The 24,029-nt window shown below is 37.5% G+C and overlaps 1 protein-coding gene across 20 annotated transcripts in view; it reads left to right on the plus strand.

Annotated features, from left to right (window-relative positions):
• Nucleotides 1-24,029, plus strand: part of Agbl3 (AGBL carboxypeptidase 3) — a 79,078-nt gene that overhangs the window by 23,514 nt on the left and 31,535 nt on the right. For 14 of the 20 annotated variants that reach the window (XR_005284211.1, XR_005284214.1, XM_038318120.1 and 11 more), the window contains 6 exons: nucleotides 3,395-3,533; nucleotides 4,326-5,105; nucleotides 8,645-8,813; nucleotides 16,981-17,107; nucleotides 18,390-18,490; nucleotides 18,728-18,840. Coding sequence is in view for 17 of the 20 variants with exons in the window: in XM_038318120.1 (XP_038174048.1) it covers nucleotides 3,395-3,533; nucleotides 4,326-5,105; nucleotides 8,645-8,813; nucleotides 16,981-17,107; nucleotides 18,390-18,490; nucleotides 18,728-18,840 (1,429 nt within the window). In the remaining 3 variants the exon portion in view is untranslated. The other 6 variants (XM_038318129.1, XM_038318128.1, XM_038318133.2 and 3 more) reach the window with 6 other exon arrangements.

Below are 24,029 nucleotides of genomic sequence, written 5' to 3' on the forward strand. Positions count from 1 at the left end.
TTTGACGTATCTTCGCCTTCTGAAGTTTTTACCTGATAGACTCGCATCTTCATTATACTAAACTGGTTATGTAGTTTTCCCTCTTGACCCACGTCTGTGGGATTGTCTCTGTGTATGTGCGTGCATAAGCACATGTATTGAAACCCTCTGGTTGGTAGTTGAGGAGCTTATCTAGGTGGTAAAGAAAATCAAATATTTTTTTTCTCATTTTTTTATTAAAGATTTCTATCTCCTCCCCCTTCCCTCCCCTCCCTTCCACCCATACCCCCACTCCACCCCTCTCCAAGACAAAGAGCCATCAGGGTTCCCTTCACTATGTTAAGTCCAAGGTCCTCCCAGCTGCCCCTAAGTCCAGGAAGGTGAGCAACCAAACTGACAAGGCTCACAGTGAACCCGTCCATGCTGTAGAGTTCATGTTCATTGCCGTTGTCCTTGGTTTCTCAGTCCTCCTCCACCGTCAGCCACATTCAGAGAGTCCGGTTTGGTCCCCTGTTCCATCAGTCCCATTCCAACTGGACTTGGTGGTCTCCCATTAGATCTGTCCCACCGTCTCAATGGGTAAACGCACTCCTCACGGTCCTGACTTCCTTGCTCATGATCTCCCTCCTTTTGCTCCTCATCGGGACCTTGGGATCTCAGTCTGGTGCTCCTATGTGGGGCTCTGTCATTTTCTCCATCCAAAGCCAGGTGAAGGTTCTATGGTGATATGCAAGATATTCATGAGTATGGCAATAGGATCTGTACATTTCTGGCACCCTCTCCTCAGCTGCCCAAGGACCTAGCTGGGGACGTCTTCCTGGACACCTGGGAACCCCTCTAGAGTCAAGTCTCTGCCAACCCTAGAATGGCTCCCTTAATTAAGATATATAATTCCTTGTTCCCATATCCACCCTTCCTATATCCCAACCATCCTATTCCCCCAAGCTCTTCCCATCCTCCACTTCACACTTTTCTCTCCCCATCCCTCCTCCCCCCATCCCACCCCACCCCCATGTTCCCATTTTTTGTCCGGCAATCTTGTCTACTTCCAGTATCCAGGAGGATAACTATATGTTTTTCTTTGGGTTCACCTTCTTATATAGCTTCTCTAGGATTTTTTACGAATTATAGGCTCGATGTCCTTTATTTATGGCTAGAACCCAATTATGAGTGAGTACATCCCATGTTCATCTTTTTGGGCCTGGGTTACCTCACTCAGGATGGTGTTTTCTGTAGAAGGAAGCAGCGGGGCTGCGTCCCACCACCCGGCGCCAGATAGCTTTACACCCAAAATAATTACACGGAAACTGTATTCTTTTAAACACTGCCTGGCCCATTATCTGTAGCCTCTTATTGGTTAATTTTCACATCTTTCTTTAACCCATATTTAGTAATCCATGTAGCACCACGAGGTGTGGCTTACCAGGAGAGATCTTAACCTGCGTCCATCTCAGAGAGGAGAATCATGGTGACTGCAAATGGCAACTGCCTGAAGCCTCTCCCCACTGCCTGCTACCCAGCATTCTGTTCTGTCTACTCCGCCTACCTAATTTTCTGTTCTCTTAAAGGGCCAAGGCAGTTTTCTTTATTAATAATGAAAGTAACACATAGATACTCCTCCATCAGTTTTCTATTTGCATCCATTTGCATGCAAAATTCAAGATGTTATTGTTTTTTACTGCCAAGTAGTACTCTAATATGTATATATTCCACACTTTCTTCATCCATTCTTCCACTGAAGGGCATCTAGGTTGTTTCCAGGTTCTGGCTATTACAAATAATGCTGCTATAAACATAGTTGAACAAATGCTTTTGTAATATGATTGGGAATCTCTTGGGTAAATTCCCAAGAGTGGGATTGCTGGGTCCTGGGGTAGGTTGATCCCAAATTTCCTGAGAAACCTCCACACTGCTTTCCAAAACGGTTGCACAAGTTTGCATTCCCACCAGCAATGGATGAGTGTGAAAATCAAATATTTTTTATGTGTGAAAAAAACTGAAAAAAAAATCCTGGGTCTAAGTCTTTAAGTGTATATTATGAGATTGAGGGAAGCATTGATCCGGTCAGTGTGGAAATTAAGTTAGTGTTAGATTTATTCTTGGTCTTCTTACTGTTACAGAACCACAGACTTCAGATTCCTCTACATCACCATTTAGGATGATGCAGAAGGACCTTCTCAGTTCTGGACCATTCTTCCTTTATGCTGCACTGCAGAGAAATGCTCTCCGATTCTCCAATTCATAAATCCTTGTTATTTTTTACTCGTGGCCTCTTAGACTGTTTAATCAGAACCACAGAGTTCTTAGTCACACACCTTGTCCCTCGTTCTCAGACGTGAGGTCTTTGCAGTGTGCCAGTGTCAGCAACAAAACACGACTCCATCCTGCAATTCCGCCTTTCTGCAAGGAGTAAAGGATTAGGGATTTTGAAAACAGTTTTCTTTTCCCAGATAATGTATATGAACACTAGTACCCTAAAGGTGACAGTGGTTGTTGTCCTTGCTTCATAAGAATTTAAGGTTTTGTTACATAAAGAAGAGGGAGAAATGATCTAGTTAGGGTTTTATGCATTGTCAATAATGCTTTCTTGGAAATGTTTTTGTGAATATCAGGTTATGCCAATGAGAAGAACTATTGCAGGGACAAACTCCCTTATACCCACATGCCCTTATACCCTCTCAGAGGATCTGCTTTCTCTTTCTAGTCCACACTCAACCTTTTGATGAGTGGTTATAATTTTTAAAAAGACTTATTGTTAAATTGCATGTCGCTTGTGTGAGTATGCACACAAATGCATATGCTAGTGCAGGCCACAAGCATTAGGTCCCTTGAGGCTGGAGTTACAGGCAGTAATGAGCCACCCACTGAGTCTGAGTGCTGATAACCAAACTCAGGCTCTCTGCAAGAGCAGGGTGCCCCTTAACCACGGAACTATCTGGTCAGCCCTACCTGATTATTTTAAAATGAACCTCGCTGTAGTCTGCACCAAGTACGCCAGTACTCATGACCCTCTCTCCTTAGATTTTGAATTGGACATTTGTCCTGCAACCATGGGCAATAGAATTTTCGGTAGTTCAAAAGAGTTGTAAATTTGCTCACTCACAGTGGTAGGTTCTTCTTTTGCAGGACTGAAACAATGCACTTCCCAGTGACCTGTGTCCTACGCAGAATCCAGAATGTATCCTCTGACTTGAAGTCTTCCTAGTGTATAGAACTTATTGAAAGCTGTAAGCTTTTCCCCAAGTACAGCTTTCACTGCACCACAAGCGTCGATGCAGTGTCTGACTTGTCACTCTGCTCGGAATGTTGTCTGCTGTGCCTGTGGCGCTGTGCTTGCTGTGGATTATTTAGAAACACGCTGAGTATGAGATTATCTGGGTATCTTACTGTCGCTGATTTCCTCTTCTCTCATCAGCCTACAAAGAGCCCTGTTTTGTGTATTCCCGCGTTGGGGGTAACCGGACGTCCTTGAGACAGCCTGTGGACAACTGCAAGGACACTTTGGTGTTCGAAGCGAGGTTTGAGAGTGGTAATCTACAGAAGGTAGTCAAAGTGTAGGTTTTAATTGTTTTTCTTAGAGGAAGTAGGCCATTAGCTACTTACTGGTTTTTTGGGATTAGGTATGTTAAAGTTCTTCGTCTCCATTACTTCATTCCTGAAGCACAAATGCTAATTAGGGTATTAAAGGTTTATATTTATTGAACCCACTCCTAGGTCAGCATTTATAATACTATGTATATGAATATTAATAAAAAGTTGCTTGATAAGGAAAAGTCACAATTAGAAAAGATTGGTATGTGAATAAATCTTAGAGTGAAACGTGTCTGTTTTCATTAAGGATCTTCAGTTACTGGATGTGGGTACAGAGAGTTATCAGACTTTTTCTGTGAGTTCAAATTTTGAAACCTATGTGACTGTGTTACTTTACATGTACTTTCAGACCATTCTCGGTGATATCTACTTTATTCTCCTAGAACTGGAATTATTAGAAAATAAATGCTTGAAGGGGAAAAAATCAAACAATGACTTTTTTATTCCGTTTCAATAACTCTTTACCTTTTATAGGAAATAATTGTATTGAAACATACAAAACTTTATTGGGTTTCTGCATTTACAAAGGAATATAAAGGCTGCATATTTAAATATGATCAATTTCTCATGAAATAAAACTTTCAGAACTTACTTTTGTGGTTGTTTGCTATCAAATTCTAAATATATGTTTTTTCTTCCCAAAAGAGCTATCTATGACTATATAAAATAGATAAAAAATAAGATTATTTTTCTAATATAACTTAAAGTGAAATGTCATACTTATGTGCTTTTTTCCTTCCTTTTTTATGTATTAGGGCAGATTATGAATATCAGTTGACTGTGCGCCCAGACCTCTTCACAAATAAGCATACTCAGTGGTACTATTTCCAGGTCACTAACACCCAAGCAGAAATAGTCTACAGATTCACTATTGTCAACTTCACCAAGCCCTCTAGTCTTTACAATCGGGGTATGAAGCCACTGTTCTATTCTGAAAAAGAGGCCAAAATCCATAACATTGGCTGGCAGAGAATAGGAGACCAAATCAAGTATTATAAAAACAACCTTGGACAAGATGGGCGCCACTTTTTTTCTCTTACGTGGACATTTCAGTTTCCACATGGCAAGGATACTTGCTACTTTGCTCACTGCTATCCATACACTTACACCAACCTTCAAGAATACCTCTCTGGCATCAACAGTGACCCAGTAAGATCGAAGTTCTGTAAAATACGTGTCTTGTGCCACACGCTTGCTAGGAATATGGTGTATGTCTTGACAATCACTACTCCCTTGAAGAACAGTGACTCAAGAAAGCGCAAGGCTGTGATTTTGACTGCAAGGGTTCACCCAGGAGAGACCAACAGCTCTTGGATCATGAAAGGCTTCCTAGATTATATTTTAGGAGACTCGAGTGACGCACGGTTGCTTCGGGACACTTTCATCTTCAAGGTGGTGCCCATGCTGAATCCAGATGGTGTGATCGTGGGAAATTACCGCTGTTCCTTAGCTGGACGGGATTTAAACCGTAATTATACATCTCTCCTGAAGGAATCTTACCCTTCTGTTTGGTATACAAGGAACATGATCCATAGGTAAAATAATCTTTAAATTGCACCTCTGCTTAATTAGTAAATTTGGGGATCAAAACTTTACTCATACAATTCCATTCATTTCTTTTACTCTAACTTTTCTTTTTTTGCTGTTTTTATTGTGCTATACATTTTTCTCTGCTCCCCTTTTTTATTCCCCCTCCCCTTATACTCTCTTCCGTGACCCCCACATTCTCAGTTTACTCGGGAGATCTTGTCTTTTTCTCCTTCTTATGTAGTTCCATGTATGTCTCTCTTAGGGTTCTCTTTGTTGTCCAGGTTGTCTGGGGTTGTGGACTGTAGGTTGGTAACCCAAACCCAGAAAGACAATATAATATGTTCCCACTCATAAGTGGCTTCTAGACATAAAGCAAAGAAAAAAACTCTTAACTTTTCTTAAGGTAGTTCATAAGCGATTTCTTCCTTTCCAGTTCCGATCACACACCTTTCTGGTACTGTGAACAAGCTCTCTCTCTTTAATGAGCAAACAGGCCTCAGAATATTTCACTGGCTTTGAGAAACTGTGAAGTTTGCATATCACAAATTTGATTTCTTCCTAAAATTTATAGAAACCTTGATGACTACTGTAGCCTTGGTGGTCACACTGTGTTTCTATCATCTATGTGCGAACATTAACTACAGACCAAAGCCTTCTGGAATTATGCCAGTCATACAGTGCTGAGTCAGTCCTTAGACTCACTTAAAGTAACCTGTCATTTTCCTTTTTTATATAACTTATTTTTTATTTTTTAAAGAAAATGATCTTTTTTCATTTTACATACCAATCCCAGTTCCCACTCCCTCCTCTCCTCTCATTCTCTCTACCTACCCCCGCACTCCACAGAGAGAGAGGGTAAGGCACACTGCTTTGGGGAAGGTCCAAGGCCTTTCCTACCATATCTAGGCTGAGCAAGGTATCCATCTAAAGGAACTGTAAGATTCTTCTTTTATTTTTTGTCCTTTTTAAATTTTTTTCCTTTTTCATTGTTTTTATTGAGCTAAATATTTTTTCTCTACTCCTTTCCTCTCCCCTCCCCTCCTATCTTCTTCCATGGTATGTACCCATGCTCCCAATTTACTCAGAAGATCTTGTCTTTTCTTACATCCCATGTATTAGTTCCATGTATATCTCTCTTGGGGTACTCTTTGTTGTCTAGGTTCTCTGGGATTGTGAATTGTAGACCATTTTGTTGTTGTTGTTGTTGTTGTTTGTTTGTTTTTGTTTTTTTGCTTTATGTCTAAAAGCAACATATGAATGAGAACATATGATATTTGTGTTTCTGGGTCTGGGTTAGCTCACTTAATATGATGTTTTCTAACTGTATTCATTTGCCTGCAAATTTCAAGATGTCATTTTTTTTCTGCTGTGTAGTACTCCATTGTGTACATGTACCACATTTCCTTATACATTCTTCGGTTGAGGGGCATTTAGGTTGTTTCCAGGTTCTGGCTATGACAAAAAAAATGCTGCTATGAACATAGTTGAGCACATGTCCTTGTGGTACAATTGAGCATCCTTTGGGTATGTGAAAAGTAAAAAGAACTGAATACATGTAATGTGCCCAGGAATCTGGCATAGAGTTAAGGACATTAGTGGAAAAATTAATGAAACCTAAATAAAGTTGGGAGCTTAGTTAATGATAGTAATGTGCCAAGATTGATCTCTTTGTTTCTGAGAGCGTAAACAGAGTTATACAATACGCTAACCAAAAGAGAAGCTACAGAAGTAGACTAAAGCACCTCTTTTCTAGCTTTTGTGTCATTCTTGTTATTTTAAAAATGAAACGTATATACATATATACACACACACACACACATATATATATATATATATATATATATATATATATACACATATGAAGGTAACTGATGAAATGCCTGTTACATTATCTGTGATATCTATTTAATGATCTTTGACTTTAAGAGTTCCTGGCCTGACACATGATGTAATCACAAGCCAATATAGCTTGACTTGTCTCTATGGAAGCTAATTTAAATGTCTCAGTTCTCAGTTTGCCTTGTAAAGAGGTTAAGGCAGGAACCAATTCAACAGTTTCTGAAAGAATTTCAAGAAAGAGAAATACCTTTAATTCAATTACTCAAGAGCAGGTAAGAAAAACAAGAAGGCAGGCACCTAGTTATAGGAAGGTGACAGGATGTCAGTATACACAAATTAAGTATACTTAAAACATGTTCACATAAGAGGAAACTCTTAGGATACTTAATACAAAATATTTAGAATAATTGCTGGTGGACAAAAAGAAAATCCAAACTTATGTTAATTAATGCAAGGGAAGAAATATTAATATCTCACTTTATCAGAGGTAATATTAATTATACAGATGTAATTAATTCCTAGAGCTTTCTAATGATGCTCTTGTAGGAAGTTGAAATATCACCAAACCTCTGAATATTGGATTTTAAAATGGATGGCATGTTTCATATTTAGTGGTCATGCTTTAAAATCTAGTTTTCTAAGAACTTGTAATAATGTGTTGATTCCTTTGTGTTAAGTGGATTTTATCAAATAAAATCAGTAAATTAATACAGATAAATTTTCATTTTAAATTTTATAATTATTGTTTTTAATAAAAGTGATGTTTGATTTTTTTTATAAATAAATACTTGTAATACCATCATTAACATTTTAGTTTTTATGCTTTTAAATATATAGATATAGCAAATAACACAAGCAATTTTAATTAAGTGATGTAGAAATGTCATATAAAGCCTGAAAATAGGACAGAAGAGACAAAAATGCTCATACTGCTACTACCACAGCACCACTTTTAAAGGCTCTTCTCCAGTACTCTTCATCATCCATTTGAGAAGCCTGCTTTTCAATTTAAAATAACTGAGTACTAAATTATACAGGTGATGGGTTGTCCTCTTAAGAAATACATGATAATTTCTTTTAAGTATTTTTTAGAGTTTATTGAAAAAAACTCCGTTTAAAATTGAGTGTCATTTTTCTCAGAATGGTATTCTCAGAGGTTAACTTCTCATTGTTTCCAGGACCAAATTCTGAGGCACTCAATTTTTAACAAATATTTGGGTGCTTGTGTGCATAGCGCTGTTGTAGGTGATTTTTAAACATCCCCATCTTTAACAAGCTTAAATATCAAACATGAGAATTTCCTAGACAGGTGACAAGGTAACTGTGCGAGTGAGGTGTCGCCAAGCTCCAGAGCCGCCTCAGTTCTGACCGGACTGGCGGGGAGGGGCGGGTGGGACTGTTCTGAAGGCTGAGAACACTACAAGATGAAGGAGGAAGGCTCTCCAGTCCAGTGGAGCGTTTGTAAAGGTAGTGGGCAAAGGAAGGAGAGCTGTCTTCTGTGGACAACAGAAAACCAAAGGACAAAGCAGAGAGATCTGCTAGGAGTCTTGGGAGTGGGAGAAATTTGTTGTTATCATGGAAAACTGGAGCATAAAAAGTCAAAAAATAATATATTTTAAATTTTATTATATATGTAAATCTATTTTACCTATAGAAGAAGATTCAGAGGTAAAAATTAGTGACTTGTTCCTTTTCTTTACAATAGGTTAATGGAGAAACGAGAAGTTATTTTATATTGTGATCTTCATGGCCATAGTAGGAAACAGAACATTTTCATGTATGGCTGTGATGGTAGCAACAGATCTAAAGCAAAGGGATTATACTTACAGCAACGAATCTTCCCACTTATGCTGAGCAAAAACTGCCCAAATAAAGTAAGTAGCATTAAGAGTTTAACTTTTCTTTAGTAAATACTGCACATGTGGGAAAGTCAAGGTCATCATCCTACTTATTAACCTGCTTTTTAAAATTAGTTTTGTTTTTGCTTTTTTTAAACTGATTTTTACAATTGACTATGAGAAAACAACTGTTTGGGTCTGTTTAATGCTCAATTATTTAGAGATATTTTCAAAAGAAACTTCTATCTTCTCTCTAAGAGCAGCACTATTTACCTTCGGAACGTTCTTCTCATTGCCATTTGTCTTATCAATTTCAAGGCCTACATTTTCAAAAGTTTTTTTTAGTGTCTAAATTATACAGACTAAAGATTGTGATCCTAGGAAATATACAAGAAATCTATTAGAACTTTCAAAGAAAAATTTAATGACCAATATTCAAAAATACTTAGAAAGTAGAATTAGAAGATAATACAGTGTATTATTTTTGCTAATGGTGAAAATGTTGGAGTTGTTCAATTAATGAATTGTTAAAATAATTTACATTCTTTAGAAAAAGGAATTAGTGTAGCAAACAAAAAAATCATGCAGACTTCAAAGTCTTAATCAAGTATTTTAATTATAAAGAACTAATTGGGAAATACTGCTTTCTGGGGCTAATTGGGACTCAAACATACCAAAAAAAAAAAAAAAAGGTGATTGATAGAAATAGCTATTTATAGAAAAAACAGGTTTGTTGCTCCAAGAATACCTGTACCTATGGGAAGATCGGAGAAAGCAATCCCATACCTGAATCTTTACTATATTATGTCAGCAGTCATAGGTATAATTCATTACTCCTATAAATTATCCCCTATCGCTAAGCTGTTTTAGCATGTTTATTGACGTGTTACTTAGTCTTCAATCTTTAATTAGTTGTGCCTTACATGAAATTGACCTGTTTCTTGAACATCATAACTAACCAGTCTCCATTTAAACAGCTGTTCCACCTAATACAGTGATTACTTAAAATATAGACACCTCCAATCCTATGTTCCGTCTGAAACATTTCTCATTACAACATTCAGGCAAATCTGCAATCAAAGGTGTAGAGATGAAATACTTTCCCAGTAAACAAGAACAGGTAGCTAGAAAGCAGGGGAGATAGGTAAGAACTGACCAATACCAACTGGATTTGATTGACCACTACAGAACAAGTCCATGTCTAGGTTCCAAGCCAATATCTAAATTTCTATATAAGAAGCTAGAAAGGGAAAACAAACTAAACAGAAAACAAGCAGAATGAAGCAGACAATAAAGAGAAGTAGTAATGTTGGAAACGGAGATAATGGAGAAAACCATAAAACAAAATTTATACTGGGAAAGATCAATTAATATTGATAACACTTTACCAAAGCTGACCAGAAAGAGAAAGATGACAAAAATTACTAAGTCAAGAATGAAAGAGAGGGGTATTAATTTGAGCAGATTCTGCAGACAGGCACAATAAAAGAATATCCTTGTGGTTCTACTCAAAAATCCTTGGGTTTTTGTAATTTGATGAAAATTTTCATGAGTTGTTATAAAACTTTGAAAGATTGTTACATATATTTCAATTAATAAATTTAGGAGACTTATACCATATTGTCAAAAGTTACATTGATTTGTTAGAAAGAGATATAGACCGTCATTCCATATTTAAGATTCCTAGGTCAACAGTATTGGCTCAGCAGGTAAAGGCACTTGTTGCTAAGTTTGATGGTCTGAGTTTGACACCTGGCACCCACATGGTGGAAGGAGAGAATAAACTCCCACACGTTGTCTTCTTGCCTCCAGTCACGTGGTAGCATGTGTTAAAAGAGGACCTGAGGCTAAATAGAACATGAACTCTATGGGGAAACTTGCTACTGTATTCTGATAAATGGGCATAGCAATAAAACTACTCCTGATTACATAACTATAGCTATACTCATAGATTTTTATATTTCTCAACCCTTATATGAAAATATTCTTGCATTAGGTGCTAAGTAACCCACAACTGGTTAACAAGTAGAGAATAAAAGACTTAGTAATGCTCATCCTTAATGGGATGCCTGTATTACACTCTCAAGGCTCAGGAATCTATGTAGAAGAGGGGACAGACAGAGGGTAAAAGCCAGCAGTACTATATGACTTCAAGGAAACAGCATTGTCCAGACACAGCAGGGCAGATGCACATATTAACTCATAAAGACTGTGATAACATACACAAGACCTGCTCAAGTTCAAGCCAGGCAAAATTCCAACATGGAGCAGGGATGTAGGCATGGAGTTCTGCCACTATTGGGCAGTTCTCTTCAATAGATTGATACCTAGTGTATTGACCACACTCCAGCGTGGACCTCACACCCAGGAGTAGTATACCAAAACAAGCTGAACTCCATGGATTTTGTTGTTGTTCTTGTGGATGATGGTGATGATGGGGAGAAGGAAAGAGAAGATGAAGCTGGGTGGGTAAGGAGGTGGGAAAGGATCTGGGAGAAATTGGGGTAGGGAAGTAAATATTATTAAAATATATTCTGTGGAATTATCAAAGAATGAATAAAATGTAATTTGAAATAGATAAAAAAGATATATAAAATAAATACCTGAAGTTGTGAGGGAGAGGAGATGGGAAGAGTCTTGGAAGAATTTGAAGGGAGGAGTGAAGAGTGGATACAATCAAGATACATTGTATATATGTGTGAAAATTTCAAAAAAATAAAATTAATTTTTTTCAAATAAAGATTGAAGATTTTTCCAAACTAATAAGAAACATATACAAAAATTCTATGCTTGACATCATACTGGACTTTTTTAGAGACTTTTCTAAGATAATGTTTTTCTCGTAAGATCAGATTACAAAACAAGGATTCCTCTGCTTATTCTTTCCTTTATTAAGGCAGGACTAAGGGCTGATCTCAGAGATTCGGGTATGTGGCAAATGCTGTCCTCAGAACTAGAGATTCAGCCCTATGCATCCTTCTGAAAGTTGTTTTTTTTTTTTTTTTTTTTTTTTTTTGGTTTTTCGAGACAGGGTTTCCTGTAGTTTCTAGAGCCTGTCCTGGAACTAGCTCTTGTAGACCAGGCTGGCCTCGAACTCAGAGATCCGCCTGCCTCTGCCTCCCGAGTGCTGGGATTAAAGGCGTGCGCCACCACCGCCCGGCTCCTTCTGGAAGTTTTAAGTGATGCTAAGAAGGCAGACTCCCTGCATGGAAGCAATGAAGGCATGTTTGCCCACATACGAAGTTCAAAGTATCTACAACTCTTAGACGAAGTGATTTTAGCACATTGTAGGGGAAAAGTTCAGTCCACAATTTCTAGTCAAAATTAGTAACTATAAGCTAAAATTAAAGACAATATTACTTTGTCATAATTCTAAGTAATGTGTTGAGAATTTAGGTTGGCACGATAAATAACCGGGTCAGCTCAAGGATGACAATTATATTCTTAATGGTTATAAAAATAATGCTACAAGAGCGAGAGGTCCGACTTCTCTCTGGCTGGAGCCACGCAGAGAGAACGCGCACCTGGGTCCTCCCAGTTTTTCCTTCCTGAGCTCCAGGTAGCCACACCTTAACTAGATGTAATTGGTTGACAGAGTTTCCCCATCAGTAATGAATATTTGTAAGTCTAACAAAATGTTTAAATCTATATGTTAAACCCTTAAAAATATTGAGAAATATCCATATGAATGGAGAGATATTCTATATTTTGGGTTGAGACAATAAACACAGATATTCAGTCTCTCATAAATGATGGGTAGAGTTAACACAATTTCAAGAAAAATCAAAACATAATTACTTACAGAAATAGGTAAATTTGTGTTTGTTGTAAGTAATGCAAAGAAATTGGGCCTAACAAATCAATTTTGGAAAAAAGTTAAAGGAATCTCACTATCAAATTTTCAGATAGGATAAAATAATCGTGATTGATATGATATAGTATAGGGAAGGGCATAAACACTGAGAGCAAGTCCAGCACAGTAGTACACACACACACACACACACACACACAGAGCCTCTGTCAAGGTACATAGGAAATCTAATGCAAGACCTTTCAGTAATTTGTATTACAATTGGACAGCCATTAAAACGTCTTCCACCTAAACCTCACATTTTAAATGTTATACATAAAACTTTTGTCACATGAAGATAGATAAAAGGTTCTTGAACATTGTGATAGTTGCTAGTACACCAGCTTGACAGGATCTAAAATTACTGAATCGACAAGCCTCTGGGTGTGTCTGCAAAAGTTTAATGAGATTAGATTAATTGGAATGAGAGGACCATTGCAACCTAAATATGGGCAGAATTATCCCATGGGCTGAGGTCCTGTACTAAATAAAAAATGTGAACTGAACACAGGCACTTGTTCTCTCTTTCTTTTAGCAGCAGAGGCAGTACAACCAGCCTCTTCTACTTCCCGATGCCATGTCTCTTTGCCATGATAGACTGTACTCAACTGGGAGCCAAAACAAACCCTTCCTTTTTAAAAGTTGCTTCTGTTGGGTATTTTGTTACAGCAACTAGAAAAGTAGCTGATACACATACCAAACTCATGACCTATTGGGTCATAATAAACAAACAAATTGGACTTCATCAAATAGGTTCTTTTGTTCTATGAAAGGTCTTAGAAAGAGGATGCAGACATGTTATAGATAAAAAATATCTGCAAACTCATTTCTGACATAGAACTTTTATTTAGAATAACTCAGTAATAAAACAACTTTACAAAAAAATAGCACTAATATTAGCTATTAGTGATATTGTCTTAGGGTTTTGTTGCTGTGAATAAAGGAAAACATTTAATTGGGGCTGACTTACAGTTCAGAGGTTTAGTTCATTGTTGTCAGGGCAGGAAGCATGGCAGCATTCAGGTAGACATCATGCTGGAAAAGTTGCTGAGAGTTCTACTTCTGGATCAGCGGGTAGCGGGAAGAGAGAGTGACACTGGGTCTGTCCTGAGTTTCCAAAACAAAGCCCACCCTCTGTGACACACTTCCTCCAAAAAGGCCACGCCTACCCCTACAAGGCCACACCTTCAATAATGCTACTTCCTATGTGTTTATGATGGCCATTTTCATTTAAACCACCACAGTACTTCATCAGAATAATATAAAATGCTAAATAGGCACATGAAGAAAGGTATTTGGCTTAATTAGCCATCAAGGAGCTACAAGTGAAAATCATGAAGATGAGATACAACTACATGCTTAGTATGATGACTAAAATTTTTTTTAAAGTGTTGCTTATATCCAGTGCTAAGAAAAATTTGGAGCATATACATTGTTCAGAGATATGATTATTAATACAATATTTTAGACAATAGTTTGCCTTCAGACTTAAATGAACAATTATCATGTGATTGAGCAATCCCATGCCTAGGGATGAACCATAGGAAAAAAATGAAAAATTGCATTCATATGTAAACCTGTATATACAAATATTTTGGAAGCTCTTTTTAATTTCTAAAAATTAAATAATTCAGCCAGGCAGTGGTGGTGTATTCCTTTAATCCTAGCACTTCTTGAAAAAAGAAAAGAAAAGAAAAGAAAAAAAATTAAACAATTCAAACTAGTCTTTAGGTAGTACAGTCACACAATGGAATGAATCCCCCTCAGCAATAAAAGAGAATGAATATTTCTACGTGCAACAACTTGGATAAATCTCAAAAGTATTTTATTAAAGAAGCCAGTCTTAAAACATCACAAACTCAGCCAGGTAGTGGTAGCACACGCCTTTAATCCCAGCACTCGGGAGGCAGAGGTGGCAGGTCTCTGTGAGTTCAAAGTCAACCTGGTCTACAAGAGCTAGTTCCAGGACAGACCCCAAAGCTAAAGAGAAACCCTGTCTCAAAAAAAAAAATCATGAACTCAATTCCATTTAGACAGCAGTCTTGAAAACATAAACACATAGTGACAAAGGAAAAAGTGAGGTGGCCGAAGAACAGAAGACTGTGACAGCAAGGCAAGAGCATGAGGGAGGTTGAAGAGATGGGACTGGGGAGCAGGGATTTGATAGTGGTAGTGATAGGCAATTAACTGAATCTCTACACATTAAAAATCTCAGAATGGACACAAATGACTTACGTTGAACAACACCTCCCCCCAGTCACTTGGTATACACTTGTCTTAGTAAAAGAAACCAAAACAATGTTGATCTCTTTATAAACAATATTTCAATACATCTCCAATGCCTTTTATATGAAAACAGACTCCTTATATTCCTGGAAATATACAGGATGAATCTTCATTCTGAGACATGCAGACCTTCTAGAACTTACTAAAAATACAGGATTCTGTATGTGGTGGCACATATCTTTATCCCAGCAAAGATAATTGCCATGCGTATAAGGTTAGTGTGAGCTACATAACAAGACACTGTCTCAAAAATGCAAAAAGCAAGCAAGCAACAAAAGAGGAAGTGTTCCTAAAGGTATAAGATCCTGTACTAGCAGTAGCGAAAAAGAATACACTTATTTGGAGGGGCTTGAGAGATGGCTCGGCAGTTAAGAGCACTGGGTGTTCTTCCAAACATCCTGTGTTCAATACCCAGCAGCCATATAGTGACTTACAGCCATCTATCATGGGATCTGATGCCCTCTTCTAGGATAAAGGTGTACATGGAGATTGGACATTCATATACATAAAGTAAAATGAATAAACCTTTAAAAATTAAGCTTATTTGGGACAAGTTATATGATGATAAAAGTATATTTATTGTTGGTGTTACAATTTCTATTCTCAAAATATACATAATCCTTAAAACAAATTACTTTCCAGCTTGGATGGTGGTAGCAGAAGTTGAGTCTGAACCACACTCAACTCTGGTGAATTAGAGGTCACCCTAGGCTACAGGAGATCCTGTTTCAAACAATAAAATACAAATAGTTGTTTTTATTGACCAGGAAATAAAAGGTAACACCTTCAGCTTTGAAATTACAATTTTTACAGAGATGCTATTTTATTTTATTTTTCATTCTGTTTTTTGTCCACTTAAAAAAAAACTTTTTACTGATGACTTCTCAAGGCCCTCCAAGGTCACAAGTTTCTATCAGTGATCCAAGGAAGCAACAGAGAAAATGCACAGTATTCTCCCAGGAAGAAAAGCTGGTCCTGCAAGAATATCTTGATAAGTGCATGCACCCAAGCCAAGAGCAATGCATGGCTCAAAGATTTGGCTTGAAGGAGTCCCATATCAAGATTTGGTTCAAGAACAGAGGAGCTATGAGCATCCGAAGTAGGCTGCAGAACTCCTGGGAAGCCTGGCTCTGGATCTCGCGACAGGCCTACCTGCCTATGGCCCTCTTGTCACTTGTCACCTCTGCCAGTGCAGATTCCACACGCCAGAGCCCCGAGCTCCAAACCACCCAGCCTCTGTTGTCAAACTGAGTCTGTAAATATCTCAGAGTCCCCTAACTCCACCAGGAATGCTAATGCAGTCAAATCTTCAAAGGCACTCAGATCATGAAAGGATTCCACGTCCCCATGTGTCCCCAGACCCATCAACAAGTACACCCTAGACCCCAGATTCCCTTAAGTTCCTCAGTGAGTTCTGGTTGTGAGGGTTCCCAAGGCCCTATGGTATTTTCAGATAAACGTGACCAGAAAGTTCAACCTGAAGCTCCAAGGAAGCAACGGAAGGAACGTATTGTGTACTCCCGGGAACAAAAGCTCCTCCTCCAAGAACATTTTGGTCAGTGCATGGACCCCAGCCTGAAGGAACGTGTGGAGCTGGCACTGATGATTGGTGTGACCGGGTATGAGATCAAGGTCTGGTTCAAGAACCAGCATGCTAAGAACAAACAGGAGAATCTGTGGAAAATTCACGATGTCCTGCCAGAATCAAATGGAAGCTCCAAAGATGTTTCTGTGTCTACCTATTCCCATTGTCACTTCTCTGTTCCTGCCCTTGCAAACACAGAGTCCATGTCTCTAGGCAAAAAAAAAAAAAAAAAAAAGATTGAAAGAATTACACCACTTTTTCCCCTATTTTTCCCCTCCAGCCACTCCCAGCTATTCTCCCCTGAAATTTTTTAATTTCCCACCTACATTTGTACCTGTGTATCTGTATGTAACAATAAAAATTGAAGAGAAGGATGCTTGTATCTGTGTGTAATAGTGATAAAGGAAAACAGCCTGCCTGCTTGTTCCATCTTACCCTCTTCCCAAAAAGCACATGTGCCGTTTCTAATCACTGCTTCTCAGTTTTCCTTCTCAGCTTGCAAGTTTAACGTTCAGAAGAGCAAGGAAGGGACAGGAAGGGTTGTGATGTGGAAGATGGGCATCAGGAACAGCTTCACACTGGAGGCCACCTTCTGCGGATCTACTCTTGGTAACTGTCCCTGATGACCTCTTCCTGGCAGTAACTGTATATGTATATGAATGTATGTATATGAATGTATGTATATGAATGTCCAATCTGCTGGGCTCGCTGGAATATTGATGTGAGCACCAGTAGTGAGCATGTTCTTCCCACGTAAGCGCACACTTAGGTCTGATCAGTCCTATAAGCAGGATGGATAAATGTCTACTGTGTGGTATCTCTATGTCATCATGTCCTCTTGTTTATAAAAGAAGGTTCTGGGATGCACTCTTTATTAATACTCAAGCATTTGTTGTTGCTGTTAAGGTAATTCCTATGGATTTTTTTTCAAGCTGAGAATTCCTGATGAGGCCAAGAAAAAGCAGTGAGCGAACTTTAAATATCTTTATTAGATTTGTTGTTTGCCAAGCAAAAATAGAGTAGCAGTTTACATTATTTCTTTGGTTAGTTGCTTCATCCACTTGTTGGTTGTTGTCAGTTTATATTTGGAAGGAAGCCCTTCATTCCTGCAACTAAAAATGAAGCTACACTCTGTAGTCTCACATAAGAAATAGCTTTGCCATACTTAGCATGCATTAGTGAAGTTAGAATATTCTGTATTACAATAATTTTAACACTTAGGGAATGTTTCAGGTCGAGGTTGTATCGTGGTACCTGCCTGTGATCTCAGCACTCAAGAGAAAGGCAGGCAGCTCTTAAGTTCGAGGCTAGCATGGGCTACATAAAAGAACTTTTCCCATTTTGAAGAAAGAAAATGCTGGAAATTCATACATGTAATTTCAACCTACTATTGTTTTTGATTTTGTTCTGAGACAGAGTCTCTCTACATAGCCCTAGCTGTCCTGCAACTCACTATGTAGAATAGACTGGCCTCAAACTCACAAAGATCTGCCTAACTCTGCCACCACGCCTAGAGATCCCTTTTTTATTTTTTATGTGACCTGAAACGGAGGTAACATCATTCATGATGACAATATTTTCTCATGGAATTTTTCTGAGTAGTTATCATCACAACTAGTAACTGGTGACCATAACTGTAACTGCCTTCCTGACTTTCTGCCTTGCAATACATGTCAGTGTGTGCACAGTAAGCTTTGCTCCAGGTTGTGCGAAAGGAATGAGCAAAGGCTTTAAGCTGTTAAAAGACTTGCTCCAGAGAAGACAATCTAAAGGACAGAATATGGGATTATACCCATGTTTTATTTTTAGTGTCTCACAATTTAGATTTATCTGAAAAGAAAAAAATAGTAATTCATTCTCCAGAGTGAATATTTATTTTTTGATGTTTTAGGTAATAAACGAGGCACCCACTTCAGCACAAAAGACTTAGAGTCAATGGGATATCATTTTTGTGATTCTCTATTGGACTACTGTGATCCTGACCGGAGCAAGGTAAATAAATCAATTTGAATAAATGTCAGATTCAGGCTGTCAGATGGACAACCTGTCTGCTGTCCTACAACAGGTGTTCCCTTTCAATATCTTAATGGCTCTCTGGGTTTGGATGTATGTAGTCACCCAATAACTGTCTATATACATATATATATATATATATATATAATAAGTAAATTAGTTTAATTACAAAGTAATGTTATTTTTATAATTAACTCATTTATAATTTTCCCTTAGTATTTTAAGTGCCTGAAAGAATTAGAAGAAATGGAAAAACGTATGAACTTGGAAAGAGGCCTTGATGATTCAGATACTTCTCTAGTAGAAATATCAATGGATGTGGAGTCTAGGTAAGTCGGGTTCATTAAAGTAATTGTTACATTGTTTTACTGAGCTTTTATTATACAGAAAATTCTAATACTAGGGCAAGTTTTCACAAGTGCATTATTTTGGTCAAATATATCAAGGTTTCATTTGATTTATTCAATATGAGCACGGCTGTGTGCCATGTGTTTACTATAGGTAAAAGACACACTAAGGTGCAATTATTTTTGCATTCTCTCTTATTTAGAGCACAGCAAAACTGAGAAAACATTAGAGAGATTTCCCATATGTCCCCCATTCCTATATGTCCAGAGCCTTCTCCTGTTATCAACATTCAAGAATGATATATTTTTCTTTTTTTTTTTTTTTTTTTTTTTTTTTTTTTTGGTTTTTCGAGACAGGATTTCTCTGCAGCTTTTTTAGAGCCTGTCCTGGAACTAGCTCTTGTAGACCAGGCTGGCCTCGAACTCACAGAGATCCGCCTGCCTCTGCCTCCCGAGTGCTGGGATTAAAGGCGTGCGCCACCACCGCCCGGCTAAGAATGATATATTTTTCAATGAATGAATTTCATTAACAGACACCCAGCGTCCAGTTTACATTATCAGCTACTCCAGTCAGAAAGTAATTCCGCATGCTGTGTGTTTGGGCAAATTTATAACGACATGTTTCCTATCATCAAAGTAGAAGACAGAGTATCCTCACTGCATTGGCTCATACTCCATCCACTCCTCCCCAACAACTGGCAACCACAGACCTCTATCATTGTGTACTTAGTTTTACCTTTTTCAGAATGTCATTTGATTTGAATTATATTATCTTTACAAATTGCCTTTTATCACTTGGTAACATACTTATAATATTCTTCTGTCTTTTCATGGTATGATGACACATTTATTTTTAGCTCTGAGTAGTAAGCATTGTGTTGTCTGAATTATTCACTCAACTGAAAAACATCTTAGTTGCTGCCAAGTGTCAGCATTATAAATAAAACTTCTTTAAGCATCAATGTGTAAGTTCTTCTGTGATATATTTTAATCTCTTTTGAGTAAAAATAAAGCAATGTAATTGCCAATGTACAACAATTTGTTGTATGTGTGCCCTTTATAGTAATAACAGTATAGTGCTGTAGGTTTCACATATAAAATTCCAAGAGGCATGTTGGCTGAGGCCATAAAATGAAGCATTCAAGTCATGCAGAAAGGGTTTCTTTACTCAGAGATGTTTAGGGTTTGTTTTGGTTTGGGTTTATTTGTTCCTTTTAGCATAGGGGTAGTATACTTTCTCTTTACAATTAAATTTCAAGTGTTAAGAACTCGTAAAAGAGACCTACCCTCACCAAAATTTTAAATTGACAGTATGTCATTGTTGATGATCGGTACAATATTGTACTGTAGAACTCTAGAATTTACTCCTCCTCCATAACTGACTTTTATGTCTATTAACTAGTAACTTCCTTTTGTTTCTGCTCCTAACAACCACCATTCTCTGATGCTATGAATTAGACTATTTTAGATACTTAATATAAATAGAATTGTGACCTACTTTTGAAAAATGTTGTATAAAACATTTTAGTGCTATTATTGTGTCAGCTCCAGAACTGGGTTCTTGATTGATACCTACCCAGTCACAGTGTATCATTAGAGTTATTATTAGATTACCTAGTAGTTACTAGATTTTAGTTTTCTAAGGAACCTACATACTATTTTAAATAGTAGCTACATCATTTTGAGTTTTTGTTTGTATTATAAATGTCGTTTCATTCTTTTAAATATGGACATACAGTTTCTTTGAATCATCTGTTGACAAGTCTGTTCTGTTCTTTCCCTATTGTGTACCTTTGCTTGAATAATGTTGACTGTTGTGAGATTAATGCTGATTGTTAAAGTGATTGGCTTTAAAGACATCTAAAAGATTAGTAAATCACACCTCTTGGTGCAATTGCGAGGACATTTCCACAGAGGATTAGATCATGAGGGCTGGTTCAATCTACTGATGGGTTCAGTCTGGGACTGCTGGGACACGGTAGGACTATAGAAGATAGGGCCCACTTAGGTTGCTGGAGCCATGATTTTGAAGAGTTTGTCTTTGCCCTGGCCATTGATCATAGTTCCTCTTCTAGAGAGAAAAGGACAAGAGAATATTTACTTATATTATATTAGGACAGAGATTAAAACATAATATAATTAAGTAGGCTGAAGGTGACTCACTATAGACCTTGAATGCCTCATTTGTGTTATAGAAATTCTTAAATTATATAGAAGAATCCCACATATAGTCAGAAAGTTAAATATTCCCCATATTGACTTGGTGTGTCAAATAAAAATATCAACAATTAACTTAATAATAATAAATACAACCTTGTCCTAAAAAATCCAGTTTTAATTTTATGACATGGACAGAAGGGAAGTCTATGAAAATTCTAATTGGTTTATGAGAATACCATTTTCTGTCTAATATAGATTCTTCTAAAAGCAAGCCAGTGAATAATAGTACATATTTTATATCTATTTCCTAATATAAATGTTTTATCTTCTTAAGATCTATAGTTAGGTTATGCAGTAACCATTAGGTTTAAAATAATTTAATGGAGTCTTTCTCATGGCTTAAAAAAAGCATGTGAATGGTTATGCAATTTTTGTCAATTCTGCCAATCACATACTCCCCGTTGACGCTTCTCACCATTAGTTCTTATTGTTAGAGTTCTTTTCCTTCACATATTTTTACTTATTACTACTAGCATGGTCTTGCTTTCTTAAGCACAAGCCACAGCTATGCCTTCTATGTACTATATACTAAGTTCCTCAAATATTTGGAAGTTTTCTTCTGAACTCTTTTCAATCATCTAGTAACAGCATTGGTAGTTTTCATGTTCCCCTTTTAAAAGACAAATATGCATATTACTACATAGAATATTGCTGCATTTCAAGAGTGACACTTCCTCATTGTGTATTATATATTACAAAGTTTCTAAATAGAAAGGTACCAATCAGATAATACATTCTACAGATTCTTATTGATAAGTATATTGGTGCTAGGAAAGCAAAGTCATGTCTCAAACAGAGCTAAGATATTTTAAAAAGCAGTTTTAGATAGGCACGATAGTACACACCTATAATTTCAGGACTTGGGAGCCAAAGCAAGAGGATTATGAATTTCAGACCAGACTGGACTACATCTTGATATCCCATCTCAAAAACCAAAAGTCATCCTAGATAACACATGATGACACTTTATTTGTACAGTGTTTTATGGTGCTAGATAATAAAATATTTCTTTGTGCATTCACCCCAGTCTTACTTCTCTTAACCTGGTTTAGAATTGCTTATAAAAATAGGTAGTTTTGCCGGGCGGTGGTGGCGCACGTCTTTAATCCCAGCACTCGGGAGGCAGAGGCAGGCGGATCTCTGTGAGTTCGAGGCCAGCCTGGTCTACAAGAGCTAGTTCCAGGACAGGCTCTAAAAAAGCTGCAGAGAAACCCTGTCTTGAAAAACGAAAAAAAAAAAAAAAAGAAAAGAAAAAAAATAGGTAGTTTTCCCATGTCCCATCAACAATGACAGACATTGAAACTGTGGATTATTATGCAGAAATAAGGAAAATCTATATATGCTAATAGTCTGTAATAAGTACAGCTTTATATAGGTAGAATAATATCTTTTATAGGGAATAAGGATATAAAAATTGAGTTATTCATTCATGTTTTTAAAATAAAACAATAAAAGGATAAGTTTTAAAACTAACAGAGGAAAAAGCCAAATGAAAATTTGACATTTGTCATTAGGAAATTGCAAATTAGAACAATGAAATATCATGACAAACACTAGAATTTCTTCAAATCCAAAGCGCTGACAGTACCAATGCTAGTGAAGATGAGAGAAAATAGGACCCTTTGGGTGGGTTATGTGTGTGACTCTTCCCGGGGAGATGTGAATAAAATCCTATTCATTCCACATAGGGCACCAAAGCAGACCAAGGGAGTAATTCCACTTAAGTTTAGCTTGGTGAGCCTATGAACATACTGGAATGACCAACAGAAGTATTAGGGACTCACAGGCTGCTGCAGCGCCAAAGAGCCGCCACAGCATGGCGACACATCACAAAAGTTGTATCCACCATGACCCTGACCTGCTTGCTGATTTCTCTACCAAAGGAAGCTCCCCCTTCCCAGAAGCTAACTTCTTATGTGACCTGAAGTAGAGGTTTTGTGAATCTTGTAACTTTCTGAGTTACCTGAGCCTTCTAAGTTTTATGAGTTCCCTCGGCCTTGAAAGATCTCATAGATTCCTGAGTCTGATGAATCTCCTTCCAGGAGAAACGTTTCCATTCAGAGAAAATAGCTACATAACACTCCACCTTTTCCTCAGGCTCTTACACTCTAACATTCTTTCCGTCCTCTCTTCTATTTTGTTCCCTTAGCCGTCAAGAGAATGGTATAGTCAATATTCCAAGCAATGGTCACTTATTCTCAGTAAATGAACCATTGTGAGTCTCCACTGTAACTATTGCACACACACACACACACACACACACACACACACACTGAAATATTCCTCCACATCAATAATCTATATACATGATCACTAATAGTTAAAAGGCAGATGAACAAGTAAATCATATTTGATTGACTGACAATAGCAGTTCAGATGAAGAATATTCCTTAATTGTTATGTTTCCTAGACAATTATTAGGGCCTTCATTTTCATGCTGAATAATGGATTTTCCTCCTTCTATATTAAAGGTAGAAATTCAGAGGTATCTTCTATCATGCCACCTTATTCCCTCTTATTTTCCATTTTTCCTGCCAAATCATAGAATGACGAGGAAATTATCACCCATGTGTCTTTTCCTCGTAATTCCTCCCTTAGTTGAGCAGGCAGATCAGTCTTAGCTGCATTTCTTATCATCCACAGCAAAGGCTGCACAGCTGATGCCACAGCCTCCTTACCATCCTGTCCCATACAAACTACTTTATTTTTGAAATTGAAAGGAAAATTTATTACAGGTCTGAAAACAACTCCTATATTAGTGACTTTCCTATAAAACTGTAGCTACACAATGCATTGCATCTATCATATTAAACATACTTTAGACGGAAATATAGAAACCATGAACTAACAACGATGGTGACTTGCAAAGGGTGAGCTTTAACAAAGGAAGCACAAATGGATGGCTGGGAATTGCATGCACTGACGTGGACCTTAGGCAATAGGAATCAGCA

Source organism: Arvicola amphibius, chromosome 2 (assembly GCF_903992535.2).
Source record: "Arvicola amphibius chromosome 2, mArvAmp1.2, whole genome shotgun sequence".
In the NCBI taxonomy this organism is placed as follows: domain Eukaryota; kingdom Metazoa; phylum Chordata; class Mammalia; order Rodentia; family Cricetidae; genus Arvicola; species Arvicola amphibius.